Below are 22462 nucleotides of genomic sequence, written 5' to 3'. Positions count from 1 at the left end.
GAATCCGTCGAATATGTGAGAGACGGAAAGCTCGCAACGATACGGACAATTATTGCAATGTCTTCAAATATCTCCCTGAAAGCTGTAGACAAACAGCAAGACCAGTTCTTCATGCTCCAAGAATATGATATGAGAAATACAAACAGCAGCCACTGTGACGACATCCATCACAACATAATCCTCCTTGAAAGACGGACAATTACAAAAGCAAGTTTAAGCTCATTCGATTCTTTGCATTCTAAATGACCGTCATTCCATGTCTTAAGAAAACCGATTCGTAAATCAAATGTGGTGGATTTTGATCAACGATGCTCTCACAAACTGTAAAACAGTTTTAACCTGTGGGTTGGCAACAATTCTCTTTAGGACCGAGACAAATCAATGTTATTAAAGATGCAACGGAAATACCAAAACGTTATGGATGGATTCAACGTCCTGGAATTATTGTCCTAGGTCCAACATTTAATTTCCGCGAGTAGGATATGGGGCTAGGAGTATGTCGTTGTGCCACGTTTTGGCATGCGCCATGCACTCATCAGAGGCTTCCGCCAACAAGCAAGGATATTGAGATTGATTTTGCTAATTCTTTCTAGCTTTAGGCTATTGCATAACTAAGATCTCCGAGTTTTTTAATATGTCCAAAGTGTATTGTATAGAAACGGTTATATAAAAAACTCGCCAACCAATTTCTGTGATATACAACTGCTCAATTATAAAATCTGCATTGATTTAAGTTACATACAAACTTTTGTTCGGAGACGGTGCCGTCAAGTAAAGCATCACAAACTGTAAACAAAACAAATAAATAATAAAAGTCATTAAGTTCCATATGGATAGGCTTAATGTCTGCAATGCACCGGTTTATTATCCGGAACATGTACATTTGCCCTCGGTTCAGTACCCCGTTGCCTTGACAACGCACATTTCGATGTTCATAAATGAAAAGCCCTTGGTTTGGTCTTGGTTTAACTGTAAATCCTTGCTGACTCCGCTCTAAATATAGTTTTCTCTTTTATCGAACTCATCATGAGCAATAGTCTAAAGTACCCTCTGAGCTTCTTTCTGTATTTCCATTGTACTGCGCACATTATATTTACAAATGTCGTAGTATTATGTTCTAAAGATGCACCTTATGCGTTTTTTGTAGATTCAGTGATGTCTTGTCAATTTTGACTGCGGCAGCCTTGTTTATAGTTGGTTTTGTAATTTACGCAGCAAAGCAGGTAATAGCTTCAACAAATGTTGACAGTGGCATATGAGACTGCTAACATTCTTGCAAATTTACAAAGAAGCAAATGAAAACGCAAAACTAGGCCAAATTGGAAACACATTTTGTGTTGAAAAACCGCATCGTATGCTGGAGATGCCAGGAAATAGACCTCGAGTCACAATGTTGTGGTTCCGACAGCCAACACACTACTTATTGAGTACTTTTGGTCAGATTTCTTCCTAATCTCCTCGTGAGCCTTTTTTTAAAATTATTTTTTATTTCCAGCTTATTTTTGACCAATAAAAGTGTCGTTACAAAAGGTAATTCGTTTGTTATTGGCGGACAGAAACAACTTCAATTCAAGCACAAGCTCAGAAGTTAAACGATATTTGCGTTACGTCAGTCGGAAGTTATATGATTTCTGGAGTTGTGTCAACCTGGAGTTATATAATTTATGAGTTATGTCAACTGGTATTTAATACGCAAAAACTAAAATGTTCAATTATGATAACAGGATCCATACTTTTTAGTTTGCTGCGTAGACATGTACTCCGCATTTCATATTGACTGGGTACCTTCTAGAAAAACCATGAAGGATGCCAGTTTTATTTTTGTTTTCACTTTTATTTCCGCTTTTTCCCAGATAATCCTTGGTGTATTTATTCCGCTTGTGTTGGACTCAGACATTTCTAATCTATTAACTTATAAATAAACCAATAGATGACACAATGAAAATTGAAACAACAATATCTGGCTACTCTCTCTCTCTCTCTCTCTCTCTCTCTCTCTTAATAAATGCACGAGATTCTTTGTGACGTAAACATTTTTTATGACGTACAAGGAGGTCCTTAACACATTTTTACAAATATTCAAACTATTCGGGAGAAGAAAAAAAAAACACAAGATTAACGCTACAACTATCAACATGACACAGACATACGATGAATCTGATGTTTAGACGTCCAATGTATGCTTATGTCCGTCTGCAGTGATCAGACGTCCAATGTATGCTTATGTCCGTCTGCAGCGATCAGACGTCCAATGTATGTTTATGTCCGTCTGCAGTGATCAGACGTCCAAGGTATGCTTACGTCCATCTGCAGTGATCAGACGTCCAGTGTATGCTTATGTCCGTCTGCAGCGATCAGACGTCCAAGGTATGCTTACGTCCGTCTGCAGTGATCAGACGTCCAATGTATGATTACGTCCGCCTGCAGTGATCAGACGTCCAGTGGTATGCTTACGTCCTTCTTCAGTGATTAGACGTAAAATTGGGCATAACACCGAGTAGCGAGGTGAATTTTAAATATACATGGCGTCATCAGCTTATATATAGAACGAAGAAGTAATTGATAATATTATATAGAAAAAGGTAATGAATATAATGAACTTTATATATACAGGATTAAACTATGGAATATTTAATTACAGTACGTGAATTCTCTTACTCATTCAACCTTAATTATACTAGTTAATGATCCAATTGAATCTGAGATTCATGCAGTTTACGTTTTGACACGTAAAGCTCTGATAGCTAATACAAAAGCAGAAGTAGTATATTTAAGGAAAACCTTTCTAGAGATTTGTCTGTTGTATATTTAAGGAAACCCTTTCTAGAAATTGATGTGTAGTATATTTAAGGATAACCTTTCTAGAGATTGCTGTGTAGTATATTTGAGGATAACCTTTCTAGAGATTGCAGTGTAGTATATTTAAGGAACACCTTTCTAGAGATTGCTGTGTTGTATATTTAAGGAACACCTTTCTAGAAATTGCTGTGTTGTATATTTAAAAAAAAAACTTTCTAGAGATTATTGTGTTGTATGTTTTAGGAAAACCTTTCTAGAGATTGCTGTGATGTATATTTAAGGAAAACCTTTCTAGAGATTGCTGTTTAGTATATTTAAGGAAAACCTCTTTAGAGATTGCTGTGTAGTATATTTAAGGAAAACCTTTCTAGAGATTGCTGTGTAGTATATTTAAGGAAAACCTCCTAGAGATTGATGTGTAGCATATTTAAGGAAAAACTTTCTAGAGATTGCTGTGTAGTACATTTAAGGAAAAACTTTCTAGAGATTGCTGTGTTATATATTTAAGGAAAACCTGTCTAGAGATTGCTGTGCTCCATATTTAAGGAAAAACTTTCTAGAGATTGCTGTGTTATATATTTAAGGAAAACCTATCTAGAGATTGCTGTGCTGCATATTTAAGGATAACCTTTCTTGAAATTGCTGTTTAGTATATTTAAGGAAAACCTTTCTAGAGATTGCTGTGTGGTATATATAAAGAAAGCCTTACCTCTAATACTCTCTGCCTTTAGAATGAACCCTTTCTGTGTCGTGTACATGCTTGACGCAAATTGTAAGCAGATGACATTTGTAGCTGAAATGGACACCGGAGGAGGAACTACTCCACAAAAGCGTGGTCCATCAGAAACTTCATTATCACATTTCCCGTTTGAGATGGTGACATAATCTAGTGCACAAGTCGGATGATACTCCAGCACAAAACTTGTGAAAATAATTTTAATTTTCTGAAGAATAAAATGAAAAAATTGATATAAATGCACTGTTTTACGTGAATATTTATTTATCAAATCTGATTTATAAAATAGAGTCTAACTCTAAAAAGCTCTACGTCAATTTACTTCTTGAACCATCTTTTACTCTCATCAATGATAGGGCTGGCACTAGTTTTATTTTGGCACCTGAGATGAAATATGGCGTTGGCGCACCCACCGTTACCCCACCCCCACCCCCAAATCACGGAGAAAAAACCCCACTCCATTCACTTCCGTCTAATTTAATATCCTTAAGGCGTAGCGCCCTAGGCGACCACCCTGGATAGCATATACGATCGGGTCGTCCCTTATCAATGCTGTACCTTTCTCAATACAATTTCAGCTCAATATTCTCAATTATTACAAATTATGACCAAATCCAAATAATGACATAATCCAAATTTCATCAGCACAAATTTAACCGTATAGTGGACGATCAGATACGATTATACACCGAGTTGATAATCACCACTAATTTATTTAAAATAAAATACCCATATAGTAAATATGCCCAACAGGAATGAGGAATGTAACGTCCAAATACAAGCATTCAGAGGAATTAATTGTATCACGAACAGAACAAATGCATCAGAACGTAATATGTCAAACTAGGACAATTAAATTAGTAATATGACAAATGTGGAAGTGATATTCTACTAAAGTACCGTGTTGGCTGGAGATAGGATTGTCCACGTGCAGTGTTCCCCATAGGAAAAGACTGTCCCAGGCCCCAGATGTGGAGTGGACAAATACAAGATGTCATCTAAGGTCAACTGGATATTCCCACACTGAGGTTGCAATTCCTCATATTTAAAACATGCTGCAAATCCTGAAATACAAGTAGAAGGATGTATATAGTACTTAAATACGCTCCAGTAGATATATTTACTGTCCCAGCCAGTCAAACTGTCATGGCAGACATAATCACATTTTCGTTAGTTCCCTATGCAATCTAAATATGATAAACTCGAATGTCCTTAGCTGTATTCCTATAATAGTCTAAATATCCCACATTTTCGAGAACGAAAAGCAGACGTGAAGTCATTCACATACACAATGAAGAGTACAAGATTAGATTACCAATGTATAATGTGACTAAAGTCAAAATATTTTATAGCCATTATAATAAAGAAAGAAGAATAATGAAATCAGTATGTATGTATGTATGTATGTATGCAGGTGTGTGTGTATCTGTGTGTGTTTGTGTGTGTGTGTTTGCGTTCATGCGTTTTTGCGTGCGTGCGTGCGTGCGTGTGTGTGTGTGTATGTATGTATGTATGTATGTACGTATAACTTTCTTGAATCTTCATAAAGACACAAAACAACTTCCTCGTTGAGGTTATTTGTGGATACGAATGAATCAAAAGAAATTAAAAATAATGTTTAAAGCAATTTTGTACCATTTAATAACTGGGTGCATTTTGTACATGTCGGACAGTTTGATGTCAGCAAATGAAAAACCTTTGTAATTACTAATAATAAATCAGTCAGTAAGCGAAAGAAAGGAAGCAATTTGACTTGCTTACAGGAAATCAACTGTTAAGCGAAGGAATGGAAACGCTATGAATAACTAACAGGAATTAATTTGTAAGCGAAGGAAAGGAAAATTTTGACTTGCTTACTGGAAACCAGTTTGTAAGCAAAGGGGAAACGTTTAAACTTTGTTGTGTAATAAATCTGCTAGCATACAAGAAATGACGATAGAAATAAATCTGAACGCGAAAGAGAGAGAACATTTAGATTCACTTATCGAAAATCAATCTACATACAAAGGAAAGGAGATATTTAGACTTGCCGATAGGAAATCAATAATGAATATTGTGTTAGGAAATCATTAATAAATATGCAGACAAGAAATTAATAATCAATAATCGTGATAGAAAATAAATAATGTGTAATATATATTTGATTTTTATTGTCTGTTGGATTAGTTTTATTGATTATATGTTATGTATATCTGTATTTTGTAATTGACCTGAGTCCAACATCAAGTGAATGGTGTACCTGATCAGTGATATTTATTTTGTAAACAACATAATACATAGCTAATATTTTTCTATTATTAGAGATAAATATTCAGATCATTTTAATTATAAACATATTTACTACATCGCCACCCTCCAGGCAGTTGGCATATTTTCACATTCGACTCTAAAGACATCAACACATTTTAGAAGGAAATTGATTTGGAACACCAATGCAATTCGATTAAAATACATATATTTGGACATGTGATTGAACCTTTAGGACTATTTGGAATTTAATTTACAATGTTGTATATTCTTCATGAATTTTAGCTTTGTATTCTAGGGAAATAAAATAATTTTTATACAAAATTTGTCGGATTTTGCTCTTTTCTGTTACTTAGTTATAAACCATAGAGTTGTAACAGTTAAATATGCTGATAGGAAATAAATAATAAATAGTTATGATAGGAAATAAATAATAAATATTGTGATATAAAATTAATAATAAATATGCTGATAGGAAATGAATGATAGAATTTCGTGATAGGAAATCAATATCAAATATTGTGATAGGAAATCAATAAGAAACATGCTTATAAGAAATCAATAAGAAACATGCTGATAAGAAATCAATAAGAAACATGCTGACAGGAAATCAGATAAATATGGTGCACAACATTGTAACAAATAATGACAAAGACATAGATCTAATAAATATAAAAACAAAACAATAGATTATATCTATACAGTGGCAAAAGAGGAGCAGCCCGAATGAACAGTTTACAATCAAAATGCTGAATTAAAAAGGGTGTATCATATTGTAAAATATAGGCAAGGATTGGTGTATCATAACTGACTCCAGTATGGCAACTATTGGTGTATTATAATTGACTTCAGTATGGCATTGATTGGTGTATCATAATTGACTCCAGTATTGCAAAGATTGTTGTATCATAAATGACTCCAGTATGGCAACAAGTGGTCATCATAATTGACTCCAGTATGGCAACGATTAGTGCATCATAATTGACTCCAGTATGGCAACGATTGGTGTATCATAATTGGCTCCAGTATCGGAAAGAGTGGCTATCCTAGCTGACTCCAGTATGGCAACGATTAGTGCATCATAACTGACTCCAGTATGACAACGATTGGTGTATCATAATTGGCTCCAGTATCGAAACGATTGGTGTATCATAATTGACTCCAGTATGGAACCGATTAGTGTATCATAATTGACTCCAGTATGACAACGATTAGTGTATCATAATTGACTCCAGTATGGCAATGATTGGTGTATCATAAATGACTCCATTATGGCAACGAGTGGTCATTATAATTTACTCCAGTATGGCAACGATTGGTGCATCATAATTGGCTGTACCATTGTAAAGAATGGTGTATCATAATTGACTCTAGCATGACAACGACTGGTGTATCATAATTGACTCCAGTATGGCATCAATTGGCGTATCATAACTGAATCCACTATTGTACGTATTTGTGTATCAAAATTGACTCTACTATTGTAAGGATTGTCGTATCATAATTGACTCCAGTATGGCTACGTTTGGTGTATCATAATTGACTTCATTATAGCAATGATTAGTGTATCATAATTTCCTCTATTATTGTAAGGATTGTCGTATCATAATTGACTCCAGTACGACAGCTATTAGTTTATCATGACTGACTATATTATGGCAACGATCGGTGCATCATAACTGACTCCAGTATGGCAACGATTACACTGGTCAACAGTGAAATCATTACTGACTTGAAAAGGCCCTAATCTGTAGTATTTTGGTGTGCCGAACACGAATATAACCGTGAAAAATTTGTATTGGCTCTCGTTTTGAAGATATTCATATACCTCATTTTCTATGTTTCACTGTGTAAATTTCTCCAGTAGGACTGCAGCAACATCCGGAATAATGATGTAACATTGCATAATACCATCATGCTCACATCATCCACAGTTGATTGCATCATTTTCTGATGCAATGCAATACTAATGCCATGCGGCTGCTGAAGTAAGTTGACGTCAGCAGTGTACTATACATGTGTAGGCCTATTATACTAATGCCAGGTGGCTGCTGAAGCTGACGTAAGCAGTGTACTATATAAAGCCCAATCAGATAGGTTCAGCATTTAAAATATTTTAGACGTTGTGCGAGACAGTTCAAGCTACTGTTACATAAAACTTATTATTTTATCCATTTACGTACAATAAAGAACAGTAATGCCTCGAAAGTGTGTTAATACCGCGGACAATTTTTGCTATATTTGTGGGGAAGTGACATTTGCCAACCAGAAGAAAAGTATCAATTCTCAAGTGAAGAAGGCATATCATCTTTACTTCGGATGCAAGGTTGGTGACCAAGACAAGCCTTGTGCTCCGCATATATGCTGTGCTACATGTACAACACAGCTTTCACAGTGGTTGAATTGCAAAAGGTCATCAATGCCGTTTGCAGTCCCAATGGTGTGGAGAGAGCCAAGCAACCACCTAAATGACTGTTACTTCTGCTTGGTTCCTCCTCTTTCCGGCGGAATAACGAAGCGAAAGAAGTCGAGAATAGTCTACCCAAACATTCCGTCTGCATTGAGACCAGTTCCACATGGTGAGGGACTTCCTATTCCAGAACCTCCAGCAGAATATTCTCTTGATTCATCTGACGAAGACAAAGGTGAGTCGACCTGTTCTTCTCCTGGTCCATCAGCATGCAGTGATCCAGATTTTCACTGTGGTGCATCATCAACCCCACACAGAATAACACAGGAAGAACTAAATGACCTGATTCGTGATTTGGACTTATCAAAGAACAAGGCAGAATTGCTAGGATCAAGACTCCAACAATGGAATCTTCTAGAAGAAGATGTCACAATTACTGCATATCGAAAGCGCCACCAGCAATTGGAGCCTTTCTTCAGAAAGGAAAGTAATCTGATATTCTGTTCCGATATTGAGGGCCTCATGAATGCTTTAAAAATCACTCATGACCCACAAGAATGGAGACTATTTGTGGACTCTTCGAAACTGAGTCTCAAGGCTGTGCTTTTGCACAATGGAAACATTCTTCCATCTATTCCAGTAGCGTATGCTGTCCACATGAAAGAGACATACGATAACTTAAGGCAGCTACTGAATTCCATTGAGTATAACAAGTACAGCTGGCACCTCTGTGGTGATTTGAAGGTAGTTGCCCTTTTAATGGGACTGCAGCAAGGATATACAAAATACATGTGTTTCTTATGCGAGTGGGATAGCCGAGCAAGGGAAATGCACTACATGAGGAAGGAATGGACTCACAGGCAGAATGTAGCCATTGGAGAGAAGAATATCCAACACCCAGCTCTGGTTGAGGCTCAGAAAATCTTGCTACCACCCCTTCACATCAAACTAGGTTTGATGAAGAACTTCGTGAAAGCCATTGACCGGACTTTGCCAGCATTCCGATACCTGCATGAAAAATTCCCTCGACTCAGCGAAGCAAAGATTAAAGAGGGAGTTTTTGTGGGTCCTCAGATTCGAGAGCTTTTCAAAGATGACCGGTTCAACAACTTGCTGGAAGGTGACGCGAAACAAGCATGGAATGCTTTTCGCCTAGTTTCTACAAACTTCCTCGGAAATGTTAGGGCAGAAAACTATAAGGAACTAGTAGAAGACATGTTGATGAAGTATAAGAAACTTGGCTGCAATATGTCTCTAAAGATTCACTTCCTTCATTCCCATTTGGATTTCTTTCCTAGCAACTGTGGTATTGTTAGTGATGAACACGGCGAACGTTTTCATCAAGATATCGCAACAATGGAACAAAGATACCAGGGAAAATGGTCCACTACAATGCTGGCTGACTACTGCTGGACACTCCTCAGAGATGCTCCCGAACAGCTGTACAAGAGACAGGTGAAGAAATCTAAGATGTAGTCAATGACTTGATTTTTTATAGGTAGGCTATTACAGTTGACCTTTTACTATTGGAATGCATTTCGTTATGTAAACATTAATTTCTTGCAGATTACAAAAAAACTAGAGCCAATTTTGCAATTTGACTGTCATATTCGTGTTCAGCACATAAAAATTGATAAGAATTGACTAATTTTATTTCAGTAACATGACTTTTGTAAAAATTTGTTGTCCAGTGTTAGTGTATCATAATTGACTCCAAAAAGGCAATGATTGGTGTATCATAACTGACTCCAGTATGGCAACGATTGGTGTATTATAATTGACTTCAGCATGGCATTGATTGGTGTATCATAAATGACTCCATTATGGCAACGAGTGGTCATTATAATTTACTCCAGTATGGCAACGATTGGTGCATCATAATTGACTGTACCATTGTAAAGAATGGTGTATCATAATTGACTCTAGCATGACAACGACTGGTGTATCATAATTGACTCCAGTATGGCATCAATTGGCGTATCATAATTGAATCCACTATTGTACGTATTTGTGTATCAAAATTGACTCTACTATTGTAAGGATTGTCGTATCATAATTGACTCCAGTATGGCTACGTTTGGTGTATCATAATTGACTTCATTATAGCAATGATTAGTGTATCATAATTTCCTCTATTATTGTAAGGATTGTCGTATCATAATTGACTCCAGTATGACAGCTATTAGTTTATCATGACTGACTATATTATGGCAACGATCGGTGCATCGTAATTGACTCCAGTATGGCAACGATTAGTGTATCATAATTGACTCCAAAAAGGCAATGATTGGTGTATCATAACTGACTCCAGTATGGCAACGATTGGTGTATTATAATTGACTTCAGTATGGCATTGATTGGTGTATCATAATTGATTCCAGTATTGCAAAAATTGTTGTATCATAACTGACTCCAATATGGCAACGAACTGTAACGAACTGTATTCATATGATACCTAATTGTCTTACTGTACTCATGTCATACCTAATCAACTGAAAGTACTCAAACAATACATCATCGAGTGTACTCAACTGATACCTAAACAGCTGTACACATATTCTATCTAATCAATTGACTGTACTCATCATCTAGCGTACTCATATTATACCTAATTGACCGACTGTCCTATGATACCTAATGGACTCACTGTACTCATATGATACCTAATCAAATTTACACATACAACATCTCATTACCTAAATGTATTCATATGATATTTAATAACGTGAACGTATGCATATGATATTGAGTCAACTGACTGGACACACATTTAACAGACTGTAGTCATATGACACCTCATCAACTGACTGAACTCATACGATACCTAATTGTCTGTACTCATATGACACATAATCAACTGACTGTACCCACATAACACATAACCAACTGTTTTCATCTGATACCCAATCGATTATATTCATATGGTACATAATCAGCATGATTGTACTCTTAAGATACCTTATCGATTGAACGTATACATATGATACATAATCGACTGACTGTATACATACGATACCTAATCAAATGACTCTACTCATGTGAAACCTAATCGACTGACTGAACTCAGATGCGTAATCGAATGTACTTACGTGATACCTAACTCAATGAGCCTACTCATATGATAACTAACCGACTATACTAACATGATTCCTAACTGGCAGACTCTACTCATATGCTACCTACTCTACTATATTAACATGATAACTCATCGACTGACTATACTATTATGATACCAAACTGACTGACTCTACGCATATGATACGTAATCGACTAACTCTACTCATATGATACCTACCTGACTGACTGTACTCATATGATAGTTAATCGACTATACTAATATGATACTTAACTGACTGACTGTACTCATATGATACGTAATCTACTGACTGTACTCATATGATACCTAATTGACTGACTGTACTCATATGATACCTAATCGACTAACTGTACTCATATGATGCCTCATCGACTGAATGTTCTCATATGATAGCTAATCGACTGACTGTACGTAGATGATACCTCATCGACCGACTATACTGTGATACCTAACTGACTGACTGTACTCATATGATATGTAATCGACTGACTCTAATTTATTTTACTCATATCATGCCTAATCGGCTGACTGTACTCATATGATACCTAATTGGCTGTACTCCTTTTTGACCTAATTCACTGTACTCATATCTCATCGACTGGCTGTATTCATATGATCCTTTATCGACTGACTGAACCAATATGATACCTAATGGACTATACTCGTATGATTCCTCATCGATTAACTGTACTTATATAATACCTAATGGACTGACTGTACACATATAATACCTAATCGAATGTACTCATATGATACCTAATTTATTTTACTCCTATTATACCTAATCGACTGACTGTTCTCATATAATGCTTAATCTAATGATTGTACTCCTATAATACCTCATCGAATGAGGGGATAAACTATTGATTATTAGAACATTTACCATTACAATCATCTATACGTTTTATTTTTCAAAAATGTTTTCAAATATAAGTTTTAAGAAAAAAATACCTTACAGGGGAGTATTCAGCCGTATAGATAAAAATTGCAGCGTTCCGTTTAAAATACGTCGATCAATGTACACATCACAGCACAGCCTACATTAAATTACTTGGCTGTTTCCTTGACAGTATTGTATAAAGACATACATTAAATTACTTAGCTGTTTCCTTGATAGTAATGTGTAAGGCATACATTAAATTATTTGGCTGTTTCCTTGACAGTATTTGAAAGGCATACATTAAATTACTTGGCTGTTTCCTTGATAGCATTGTGTAAGGCATACATTAAATTATTTGGCTGTTTCCTTGACAGTATTGTGCAAGGCATACATTAAATTACTTAGCTGTTTCCTTGACAGTATTGTGTAAGGCATACATTAAATTATTTGGCTGTTTCCTTGATAGTATCGGGTAAGGCATACATTAAATTACTTAGCTGTTTCCTTGATAGTACTGAGTAAGGCATACATTAAATTACTTAGCTGTTTCCTTGATAGGATTTTGTAAGGCATACATTAAATTATTTGGCTGTTCCCTTGACAGTATTGTGTAAGGCATACATTAAATTACTTGGTTGTTTCCTTGATAGTATTGTGTAAGGCATACATTAAATTACTTAGCTGTTTCCTTGAAGTATTGTGTAAGGCATGCATTAAAATCTTTGGCTGTTTCCTTGATATTATTGTGTAAAGCATACATTAAATTACTTGGCTGTTTAATTGACAGTATTGTGTAAGGCATACATTAAAATATTTGGCTGTTTGCTTGACGGTATTGTGCAAAGGAATACATTAAATTATTTGGCTGTTTCCTTGATAGCATTGTGTAAGGCATGCATTAAATTATTTGGCTGTTTCCTTGATATTATTGTGTAAGGCATACATTAAATTATTTGGCTGTTTCCTTGACAGTATTGTGTAAGGCATCCATTAAAATATTTGGCTGTTTCTTTGACAGTATTGTGTAAAGGCATACATTACATTATTTGGCTGTTTCCTTGACAGTACTGTGTAAGGCATAAATTAAATTATTTGGCTGTTTCCTTGATAGTATTGTGTAAAGGCATACGTTAAATTATTTGGCTGTTTCCTTGATATTATTGTTTAAGGCATACATTAAAATATTTGGCTGTTTCCTTGATAGTATTGTGTAAGGCATACATTAAATTATTTGGCTGTTTCCTTGATAGTATTGTGTAAGGCATACATTAAATTATTTGGCTGTTTCCTTGACAGTATTGTGTAAGGCATACATTAAATTACTTGGCTGTTTACTTGATAGCATTGTGTAAGGCATACATTAAATTATTTGGCTGTTTCCTTGACAGCATTGTGTAAGGCATACATTAAATTATTTGGCTGTTTCCTTGATAGTATTGTGTAAGGCATACATTAAATTATTTGGCTGTTTCCTTGATATTATTGTGTAAGGCATACACTAAAATATTTGGCTGTTCCCTTGATAGTTATGTGTAAGGCATACATTAAATTATTTGGCTGTTTCCTTGATAGTATTGTGTAAAGGCATACATTAAATTATTTGGCTGTTTCCTTGACAGTATTGTGTAAGGCATACATTAAATTACTTGGCTGTTTTCTTGATAGTATTGTGTAAGGCATACATTAAATTACTTGGTTGTTTCCTTGATAGTATTGTGTAAGGCATACATTAAATTACTTGGTTGTTTCCTTGATAGTATTGTGTAAGGCATACATTAAATTACTTGGCTGTTTAATTGACAGTATTGTGTAACGCATACATTAAAATATTTGGCTGTTTCCTTGATAGCATTGTGTAAAGGCATACATTACATTATTTGGCTGTTTCCTTGACAGCATTGTGTAAGGCATGCATTAAATTATTTGGTTGTTTCCTTGATATTATTGTGTAAGGCATACATTAAATTATTTGGCTGTTTCCTTGATATTATTGTGTAAGGCATACACTAAAATATTTGGCTGTTCCCTTGATAGTTATGTGTAAGGCATACATTAAATTATTTGGCTGTTTCCTTGATAGTATTGTGTAAAGGCATACATTAAATTATTTGGCTGTTTCCTTGACAGTATTGTGTAAGGCATACATTAAATTACTTAGCTGTTTCCTTGATAGTATTGTGTAAGGCATACATTAAATTATTTGGCTGTTTCCTTGACAGTATTGTGTAAGGCATACATTAAATTACTTGGTTGTTTCCTTGATAGTATTGTGTAAGGCATACATTAAATTACTTGGCTGTTTAATTGACAGTATTGTGTAACGCATACATTAAAATATTTGGCTGTTTCCTTGATAGCATTGTGTAAAGGCATACATTACATTATTTGGCTGTTTCCTTGACAGCATTGTGTAAGGCATGCATTAAATTATTTGGTTGTTTCCTTGATATTATTGTGTAAGGCATACATTAAATTATTTGGCTGTTTCCTTGACAGTATTGTGTAAGGCATCCATTAAAATATTTGGCTGTTTCCTTGACAGTATTGTGTGAGGCATACATTAAAATATTTGGCTGTTTCTTTGACAGTATTGTGTAAAGGCATACATTACATTATTTGGCTGTTTCCTTGACAGTATTGTGTAAGGCATACATTAAAATATTTGGCTGTTTCCTTGATAGTATTGTGTAAGGCATACATTAAATTATTTGGATGTTTCCTTGATAGTATTGTGTAAGGCATAAATTAAATTATTTGGCTGTTTCCTTGATAGTATTGTGTAAAGGCATACATTAAATTATTTGGCTGTTTCCTTGATATTATTGTGTAAGGCATACATTAAATTATTTGGCTGTTTCCTTGATAGTATTGTGTAAGGCATACATTAAATTATTTGGCTGTTTCCTTGATAGTATTGTGTAAGGCATACATTAAAATATTTGGCTGTTTCCTTGATAGTATTGTGTAAAGGCATACATTACATTATTTGGCTGTTTCCTTGATAGTATTGTGTAAGGCATACATTAAATTATTTGGCTGTTTCCTTGATAGTATTGTGTAAGGATACATTAAATTACTTGGCTGTTTAATTGACAGTATTGTGTAAGGCATACATTAAAATATTTGGCTGTTTCCTTGATAGTATTGTGTAAAGGCATACATTAAATTACTTTGCTGTTTCCTTGATAGTATTGCGTAAAGGCATACATTAAATTACTTAGCTGTTTCATTGACAGTATTGTGTAAGGCATACATTAAATTATTTGGCTGTTTCCTTGATAGTATCGTGTAAAGGCATACATTAAATTACTTTGCTGTTTCCTTGATAGTATTGTGTAAGGCATGCATTAAATTACTTGGCTGTTTCCTTGTTGACAGTATTGCGTAATGCATGCATTCAATTATTTGGCTATTTCCTTAACATTATTGTGTAAAGGCATACATTAAATTACTTGGCTGTTTCCTTTACAGTATATTGTAAAGGCATACATGAACTTACTGGGCTATTTCCTTTACAGTATTGTATAAAGACGTGCATGAAATTACTTGGCTGTTTCCTTGATAGTATTGTGTAAGGCATACATTAAATTATTTGGCTGTTTCCTTGATAGTATTGGGTAAGGCATACATTAAATTACTTAGCTGTTTCCTTGACAGTATTATGTAAGGCATACATTAAATTACTTAGCTGTTTCCTTTACAGTATTGCGTAAAGGCATACATGAAATTACTGGGCTGTTTCCTTTACAGTATTGTGTAAAGACATACATGAACCAAATGACACCCTCTTTTAATAGGTTTGCATATAGCACATTGACTCTCGTGTACAGAATTGACACTGCGTGCGTCTAAATCTTATTCCTAACTCTAAATGTAAACGGTGCGAGGAAGTTCTTGATTAGCCTAACGATAATTGCACTGTTTTGACTGTAATTTGTTTTAAACAGGGTTATCTCTGTAACTTATATGTTTCGACCGTGTCTTTTTGCAGAGCTGTCTCTGTGATCTGTTTGGACTGTTATTTGTCTTAAACAAAGATGTCTCAGTTTCGACTGTAGTTTTTGCAAGGCTTTCTCGTCTATCTGTTTCGATTATAATTATTTTTAAACAGTGCAGTCTCAGATATCTGTATCTACTGTAACTTTTTACAGGTTTGTCTCTGTGATCTGTTTCGATTATAATTAGTTTTAAACAGGGCTATATCGGTTTTCTGTTTCGACTGTAACTTGTTTTAAACATGGCTGTCTCATTGATATGTTTCGACTATAACTTGTTTTAAACAGGGCTATCTCAGCGATATGTTTCGATTGTAACTTGTTTTAAACAGGGCTGTCTCAGTGTTATGTTTCTACTGTAATTTGTTTTAAACAGGGCTGCCTCGGTAACGAGTATAGAGACTCATTCTCTTGCTGATGAGGCCAGGACATTTTTTCCATGTTCAAGAACAATATCGTAAATTCTTTGTTTTTGCAGGCGTAAAAACAATGGTTTCGTACCGTTTCATTTATATCCATGATTTAGAGAAAGTAGACGTACAGAGACATGTGGATGATTTATTGGTTTGTGTGTAATGGGTATTTCAACTCATTACTGGATATGTGACGTGGAGGCAACAGAAGCCATGTGACTTTCCAAAAGACTCATTGAGGTAGACGACCCGTGTTCGATTAGGCATCTGACGCTCTACTAACTGGGCTACCGCGGCTCCTAGATAGACAGATAGACAGATGGATGGATAGATAGATAGATAGATAACAGCAGACCGTAATATTTATGTGTGGGTTTTTTCATGCCGCATATCATATATCTTAGAGATATTTTCTCTGTCACATTTTTTCTCTCACTGATAACTGAGAGACAGTATATGTTCTTTGTCATAACTATTAATGTTAAACACCGATAACGGACAGGCAACATGTTTGTTGTCATAACAGTTAGTGTTAAACAACGATAACGGACACGTAACCTATGTTGGTTGTCATAATTATTAATACTGAATACTGGTAACTGACAAGCAACGGATGTTGGTTGTTATAACTTAATTTAAAGCACTGATACGTCTTGTAACAAAACTAACAAAACTGTTTAAAAGAATAATTGAGCATTGATTTATTGATCACGACAAAGAATAATTTGAAAGAATTTGATAAAGTAATTAAGGAATAACATACTAATTTTCTGCTTGAACAAATATGCGGCAGATTATTGTAAAACACTGCGAAAAATAGAATATAAAAGGTATGGCAATTCAGCCTAGTATAGTAATACAGAATAATTACAAAAATAAATACAACTTTCGAAATAAAGATGAGTGATTTTTATGATCTTGACTTCGCAAGTTAGTGAACTTCAGTGTTAGGCCAGTTACGAGACGAATTAATTTGTTCATAAGGTCTTTTTGCTCCAGTTTTCGCAGACACATTGTGAAGAAATTCTAGGCTGTCCAACGTCATTTTTCGTAATTATGGGGAAGGGGTAAATCTTTATTTTGGGTTATTAAATTGTTATATGATGTGGTTTCCCCAATATTTGGAGTGGCTTCGCTTTTAGATCTGCCAGCTGTAGCATTATTACTTCTGGTGGTATAAGCTAACTAAAAGCGATTACGTCATGTTTTAATCAGGTTTGCTAGAAGTTGTTATGTGTGAATGTATGTGTTATGCAACATGTAGGTAATTTTCACAGCCGTTTTGTTGCTAGAGAAAAGAAGCGACATAATAAACACTGGCAAAAATAACCCTTCATGTAGTACTCATATATCAACGTGTTCCTGAATTGGAAGGCAACTTGCTTGTTGTCCTTCTTGGTATTTCCTTTCATTTTCATTTGCATTTATTTATTTATTCATTTATTTATTTTTTAGAACAGTTCCAAAATGTGAAGCACTATCGTTACTATTATTATTATTATTATTAGTAATAGTAGTAGCAGTAGTAGTAGTAGTAGTAGCAGTAGTAGTAGCAGTAGAATATGATTCATGAATTAATGGCTTCATGTACCTTTTTCTTTCCTTCTTAGTCAATCAAATAAAATATTCTGTTTTCTGTTATCAGATTGCTAGTTTTTTCCTGTCAAATCTTGTTTACTCTCATTTCACAGACCGGTCTTGTGTTCTGTTCTTTGACAGAGAAAAAGGATGACGGCTAATAACACGTTCCAGTCAGGGGTTTTGAAGAACAAACTCCCATGGCGTGCCCTTTATCATACTTGTATACATTAGGCCTCCAAAGCGTAACGGATGAATAAGTGGAAAAGCATTCAACATGAATGATGAGACGTTATTTTAATATACTTCTGAATGTGGACAGAGGACAAATTCACATTGTAAATTAATATGTTTCTTGTCAAATAACTAGCTCGTGACCTACTTACCTTTCGGAATGCCACATGCCGTAAACATGTTGACAAATGAAGAAAAAGAAGGCGGAAGAGGAGAGATAATAATAATAATAATAACAACAATAATAATATATGTGTGAGTGCGTGTATCTTTCCCTTAAAGTAATATGTAAAAGGGCATACAAGAAGAAAATCACTGACTTACATTTAAGGGAGTAAAATTGGTTCTTGACAACCGTGCGAGGAAGTATCGAGCCCGCGATCCACGCATTACAAATCTTTGTCTCTACTACATGTGTTACCGTGCCCATAGAAAGGTTGATAGAAAGAAAGAAAGCGACCATTAATATTTTCAATGACGGTATTATTTCATGGCGTAAATAACACATGCTACAGATGTATTGTATCCACTACTTTTTTTTTTCTCTCTCTCTCTCTCTCTCTGATAATTGACAAGCAACATATGTTCTATTATAACTGTTTTTTTTTCTAAACATTATGTCTTTGTGACAAAACTACAACGACTGCTAGAACAGAATAATTTGAATATGTATATATTGATTCTGATACAGAATAATTTGAATATTTATGTATTGGCTCTGATACAGAATAATTTGAATATTATATACTGATTCTGATACAGAATAATTTGAATATTTATATATTGATTCTGATACAGAATAATTTGAATATTTATATATTGATTCTGATACAGAATAACTCTGAAATAATTTGATAAAGTAATGAGGCATTAATATACAAATTTTCTGCTTCAACTAATCTGCGGCAGATTGTTGTAACACACTGAAATTTAAAGAAAACAAGCTCTAGGGCAATTCAGCTTAGAACAACATGCCAGAATAATTAAAATAAATTCTACTTTCAGAACAAGGATGTATGTTTTTGTTTGGTCTTGATTTTGTAAGGTACTAGTGAACTTCAGTTTTTCACCAGTTTGGGGACGAACTAACTTCCTTTTAAGTTTTATTGGGATAACTTTAGGTAGACATATCGTATAGATGACCTGGTTATATGCTGTGGTTTCTTCATAATTTGAGGTGGTTTTGACGCCATATATGTAGTTGAAACAAACCAGTAGTTTAATAAAAGAATACGCATTGGTTTGATAGTCATATCAAGTAGTTATATGGTTATGTATGGTAGTGACTTTATCCTCATAGACGATATATATTCCGTTTACCGTGATTTCAGTATGCTGTTATTTCAATTCCTCTTCTAAAGACCCTGTTATTTGTATATTTATTATGCAACTTTTATGCACCTTTTACAGCTGTTTTGATGCGAGAGAAAAAAAAAATCGAAACACTAACTTAAAGGATCCGGTTATGCAGTACTCATATATCAACGTGTTTCTGGATTTGAAAAGAACGGGCAAGAAGGAAAAACGTGTGCGTCTTGATATATGCCCAGATTTTATGTATCCATTCTTTTTCTCCTTCTAAGTTTAGCTATTCAGACCCTTTCCTTTATGGATATGGCCGTCCCTATATCTCTGCGTTGTTTATATATATATATATATATATATATATATATATATATATATATATATATATATATATATAAATGAATATATTATTAATTAATTAATCGCCTGATACCATTTTCCTTACTTATATTACCAAGAAAAGATTTCGTTTGATGGCAACGTGGAATGAATTGCCCACTGAACTTAGACACAAAGACACAGTGATCACATTCAAGAGGGCTCTCAAAACTCACTTATTTTGACTGCAAGAACAAACTTAAAGACCTAGTAATGTTTCCTACCTTAAATATTCTCAGCATGTTTTTTTAATGTTTTCTAATTTCATTGTGTTTGTTTTTGTAATCATATCATTACATGTTTTTTTATCTTATAGGTATTGTCTAATGTTGTAAAACGCTTAGAGCCTCTAAAGATCATGCGCTATACAAAGTCCTCATTAATATTATTATTATTAATTATTATTATTATTATTATTATTATTATTATTTGTAACTCTTCCTTTCAAATCTTTTAGTGTTGTAGTGTCACTTCGCGGACCAGGTTTGTGTTTTGTTGTTGTCGATAGAAACATGTCGGCTAATTTGTGTAACACAATCAAGTAAAACATTTCATGTTCTACTGTTTATCTCGTACCGTGACATACATGTATATATTCAGGTGAGTGTGGAACGATTGTAATAAAGGAAAAATATAGTTTGTATCATTGCTGGGGACATCACCGTTTATATATATATATATATATATATATATATATATATATATATATATATATATATATATATATATATATATATATATCCCGTTGACATATATTATTCTGCGAGTTCCATGCGCGACCGAAAATAACTTGGTGGTGTTTACTAAAACCAGTAAGATTAAAGAATCGATGTATTCCATTCAAACAATCATGGGAGAGATCGCTGGACGTATTAGAGAAATTGGAGATGTAATGTATGACGATCTCAGCATGAGCAGAAATACAATAATCAATGCCACAGAATCAAAATCAGACGATGGCGTGGCAACAATAAAATACGTGGACAACAACAACACGATCAAAACTGAGATCAGTAAGTACCTTACTAAAACTGACGATGCAATGACTGGCGATCTCAACACGAGCGGAAATAGAATTGTTAATTGGAGAGTACCAGCATCAACGATGACGCTGCCACGAAGAAATACGTGGACAACAACAAAATCCAGATGATTACCTCGTTAGTGACTATCAATGATGGAATGACTAATCATATATGCTAATCATATATCCGCGTTTATAAATTGTCGTAAATCTGTAAATAGAACCCTAGGTAATTTCTTTGGAGATCCAGCAATCGTCGACATTAAGCTCACTGAAATTTGCACACGCCTAGTTGACAGCGCCGAAAAAATGAAAAAGGATCAAGATCCTGTTGTTCATATGACTCCGCTCATCAACGTGGTATACACAGTAGCGTCTGGGTCGGAACCGTAGTCACAACAAAACAACTCCATCAAACACACCTCTCAGGTCACCGGGGTGTACAGGCACTCCGTATTCAGCGTCGCTAAATTTGAGATATTTAATATTTTTCTATGGTGTCATTCCACGGATAGATTTTCCGGAACCGTCTCTGCTGTGTTAAATCAAAATACCAAGGAAACATTCATACTGGATCCAGAAGACAAAACCCTAACCGAAACGACGTATTGGTGGTGTCTGGAATTCGTCGTGAAGACATATTTATTGGTAACTTAGAGCAACACATAATGAATCCCACACAATCCTTTCGGTATAATGTGCGTGGAAGTATCACTGGAAGAAATCATAGACGAGCACATGATAAAACACAAAATTATCGCAGACGAATCATCGTCATTGACAATGCTGAATTCGCGGTTTCCTCGCTGGTCGCTGTATGACGTTAAGCGGTACTTTATCAGCGATGCACGTGATACCGCGAGTGGTTGAAATCGGTGTCTCTGTTGTTGTTGGTGTTGCTGGTATCCTCAATATTATCGCGCAAAAATATCTACATGTGCCAGTAAAAAATTGCACGAACACACATAAAAAAAACTTACCGCTGCGACATATGTGTGTATAAATATTCCATCGATACTGTCAGCGGGGTTAAACGACAGTGCAATATCAGACAATGAATTTGCTGCGATCAGGGATATTTATTATCCATATCACAAGAACGCTAACATACCTTTGCTGACGTTGTTCGAGCAACATTTAGAGTCGGCCGTATATATAGTAATGATCGCAGAAATAACCTCAAGACTGGACCAGATCATCGCTAACACTGCCTATGACCATAACGATATCAGCAATGTCAACATGGCCTGAATTCGATACTGGCTTTCCAAACTGCATGACAGCTCCTAATGGTCGGTCACTTGAAATCGCACTAGCACATTTACGACTTTATTATAATTGGTCAAATGTCAGAGAAACATCCTTT

General features: G+C 34.9%; 1 protein-coding gene across 1 annotated transcript in view; it reads right to left on the bottom strand.

The window, feature by feature from the left end:
- The window catches only part of LOC149777213 (uncharacterized), an 89278-nt gene extending 70709 nt beyond the window's left edge, over positions 1–18569 (bottom strand). The window contains exons 1-3 of the mRNA XM_089941384.1: positions 18542–18569; positions 4436–4599; positions 3509–3743 (exon numbers count right to left, since the gene is read on the bottom strand). Of these exons, the coding sequence (XP_089797510.1) occupies positions 3509–3743; positions 4436–4599; positions 18542–18569 (427 nt within the window). The remainder of the gene's footprint in view (positions 1–3508; positions 3744–4435; positions 4600–18541) is intronic.
- Positions 18570–22462: the final 3893 nt, after the last annotated feature.

This window comes from Sinohyriopsis cumingii, chromosome 18, assembly GCF_028554795.1.
Source record: "Sinohyriopsis cumingii isolate HCF-2022 chromosome 18, ASM2855479v2, whole genome shotgun sequence".
Lineage (NCBI taxonomy): Eukaryota > Metazoa > Mollusca > Bivalvia > Unionida > Unionidae > Sinohyriopsis > Sinohyriopsis cumingii.
This window is presented reverse-complemented; position numbering and strand designations above follow the sequence as displayed.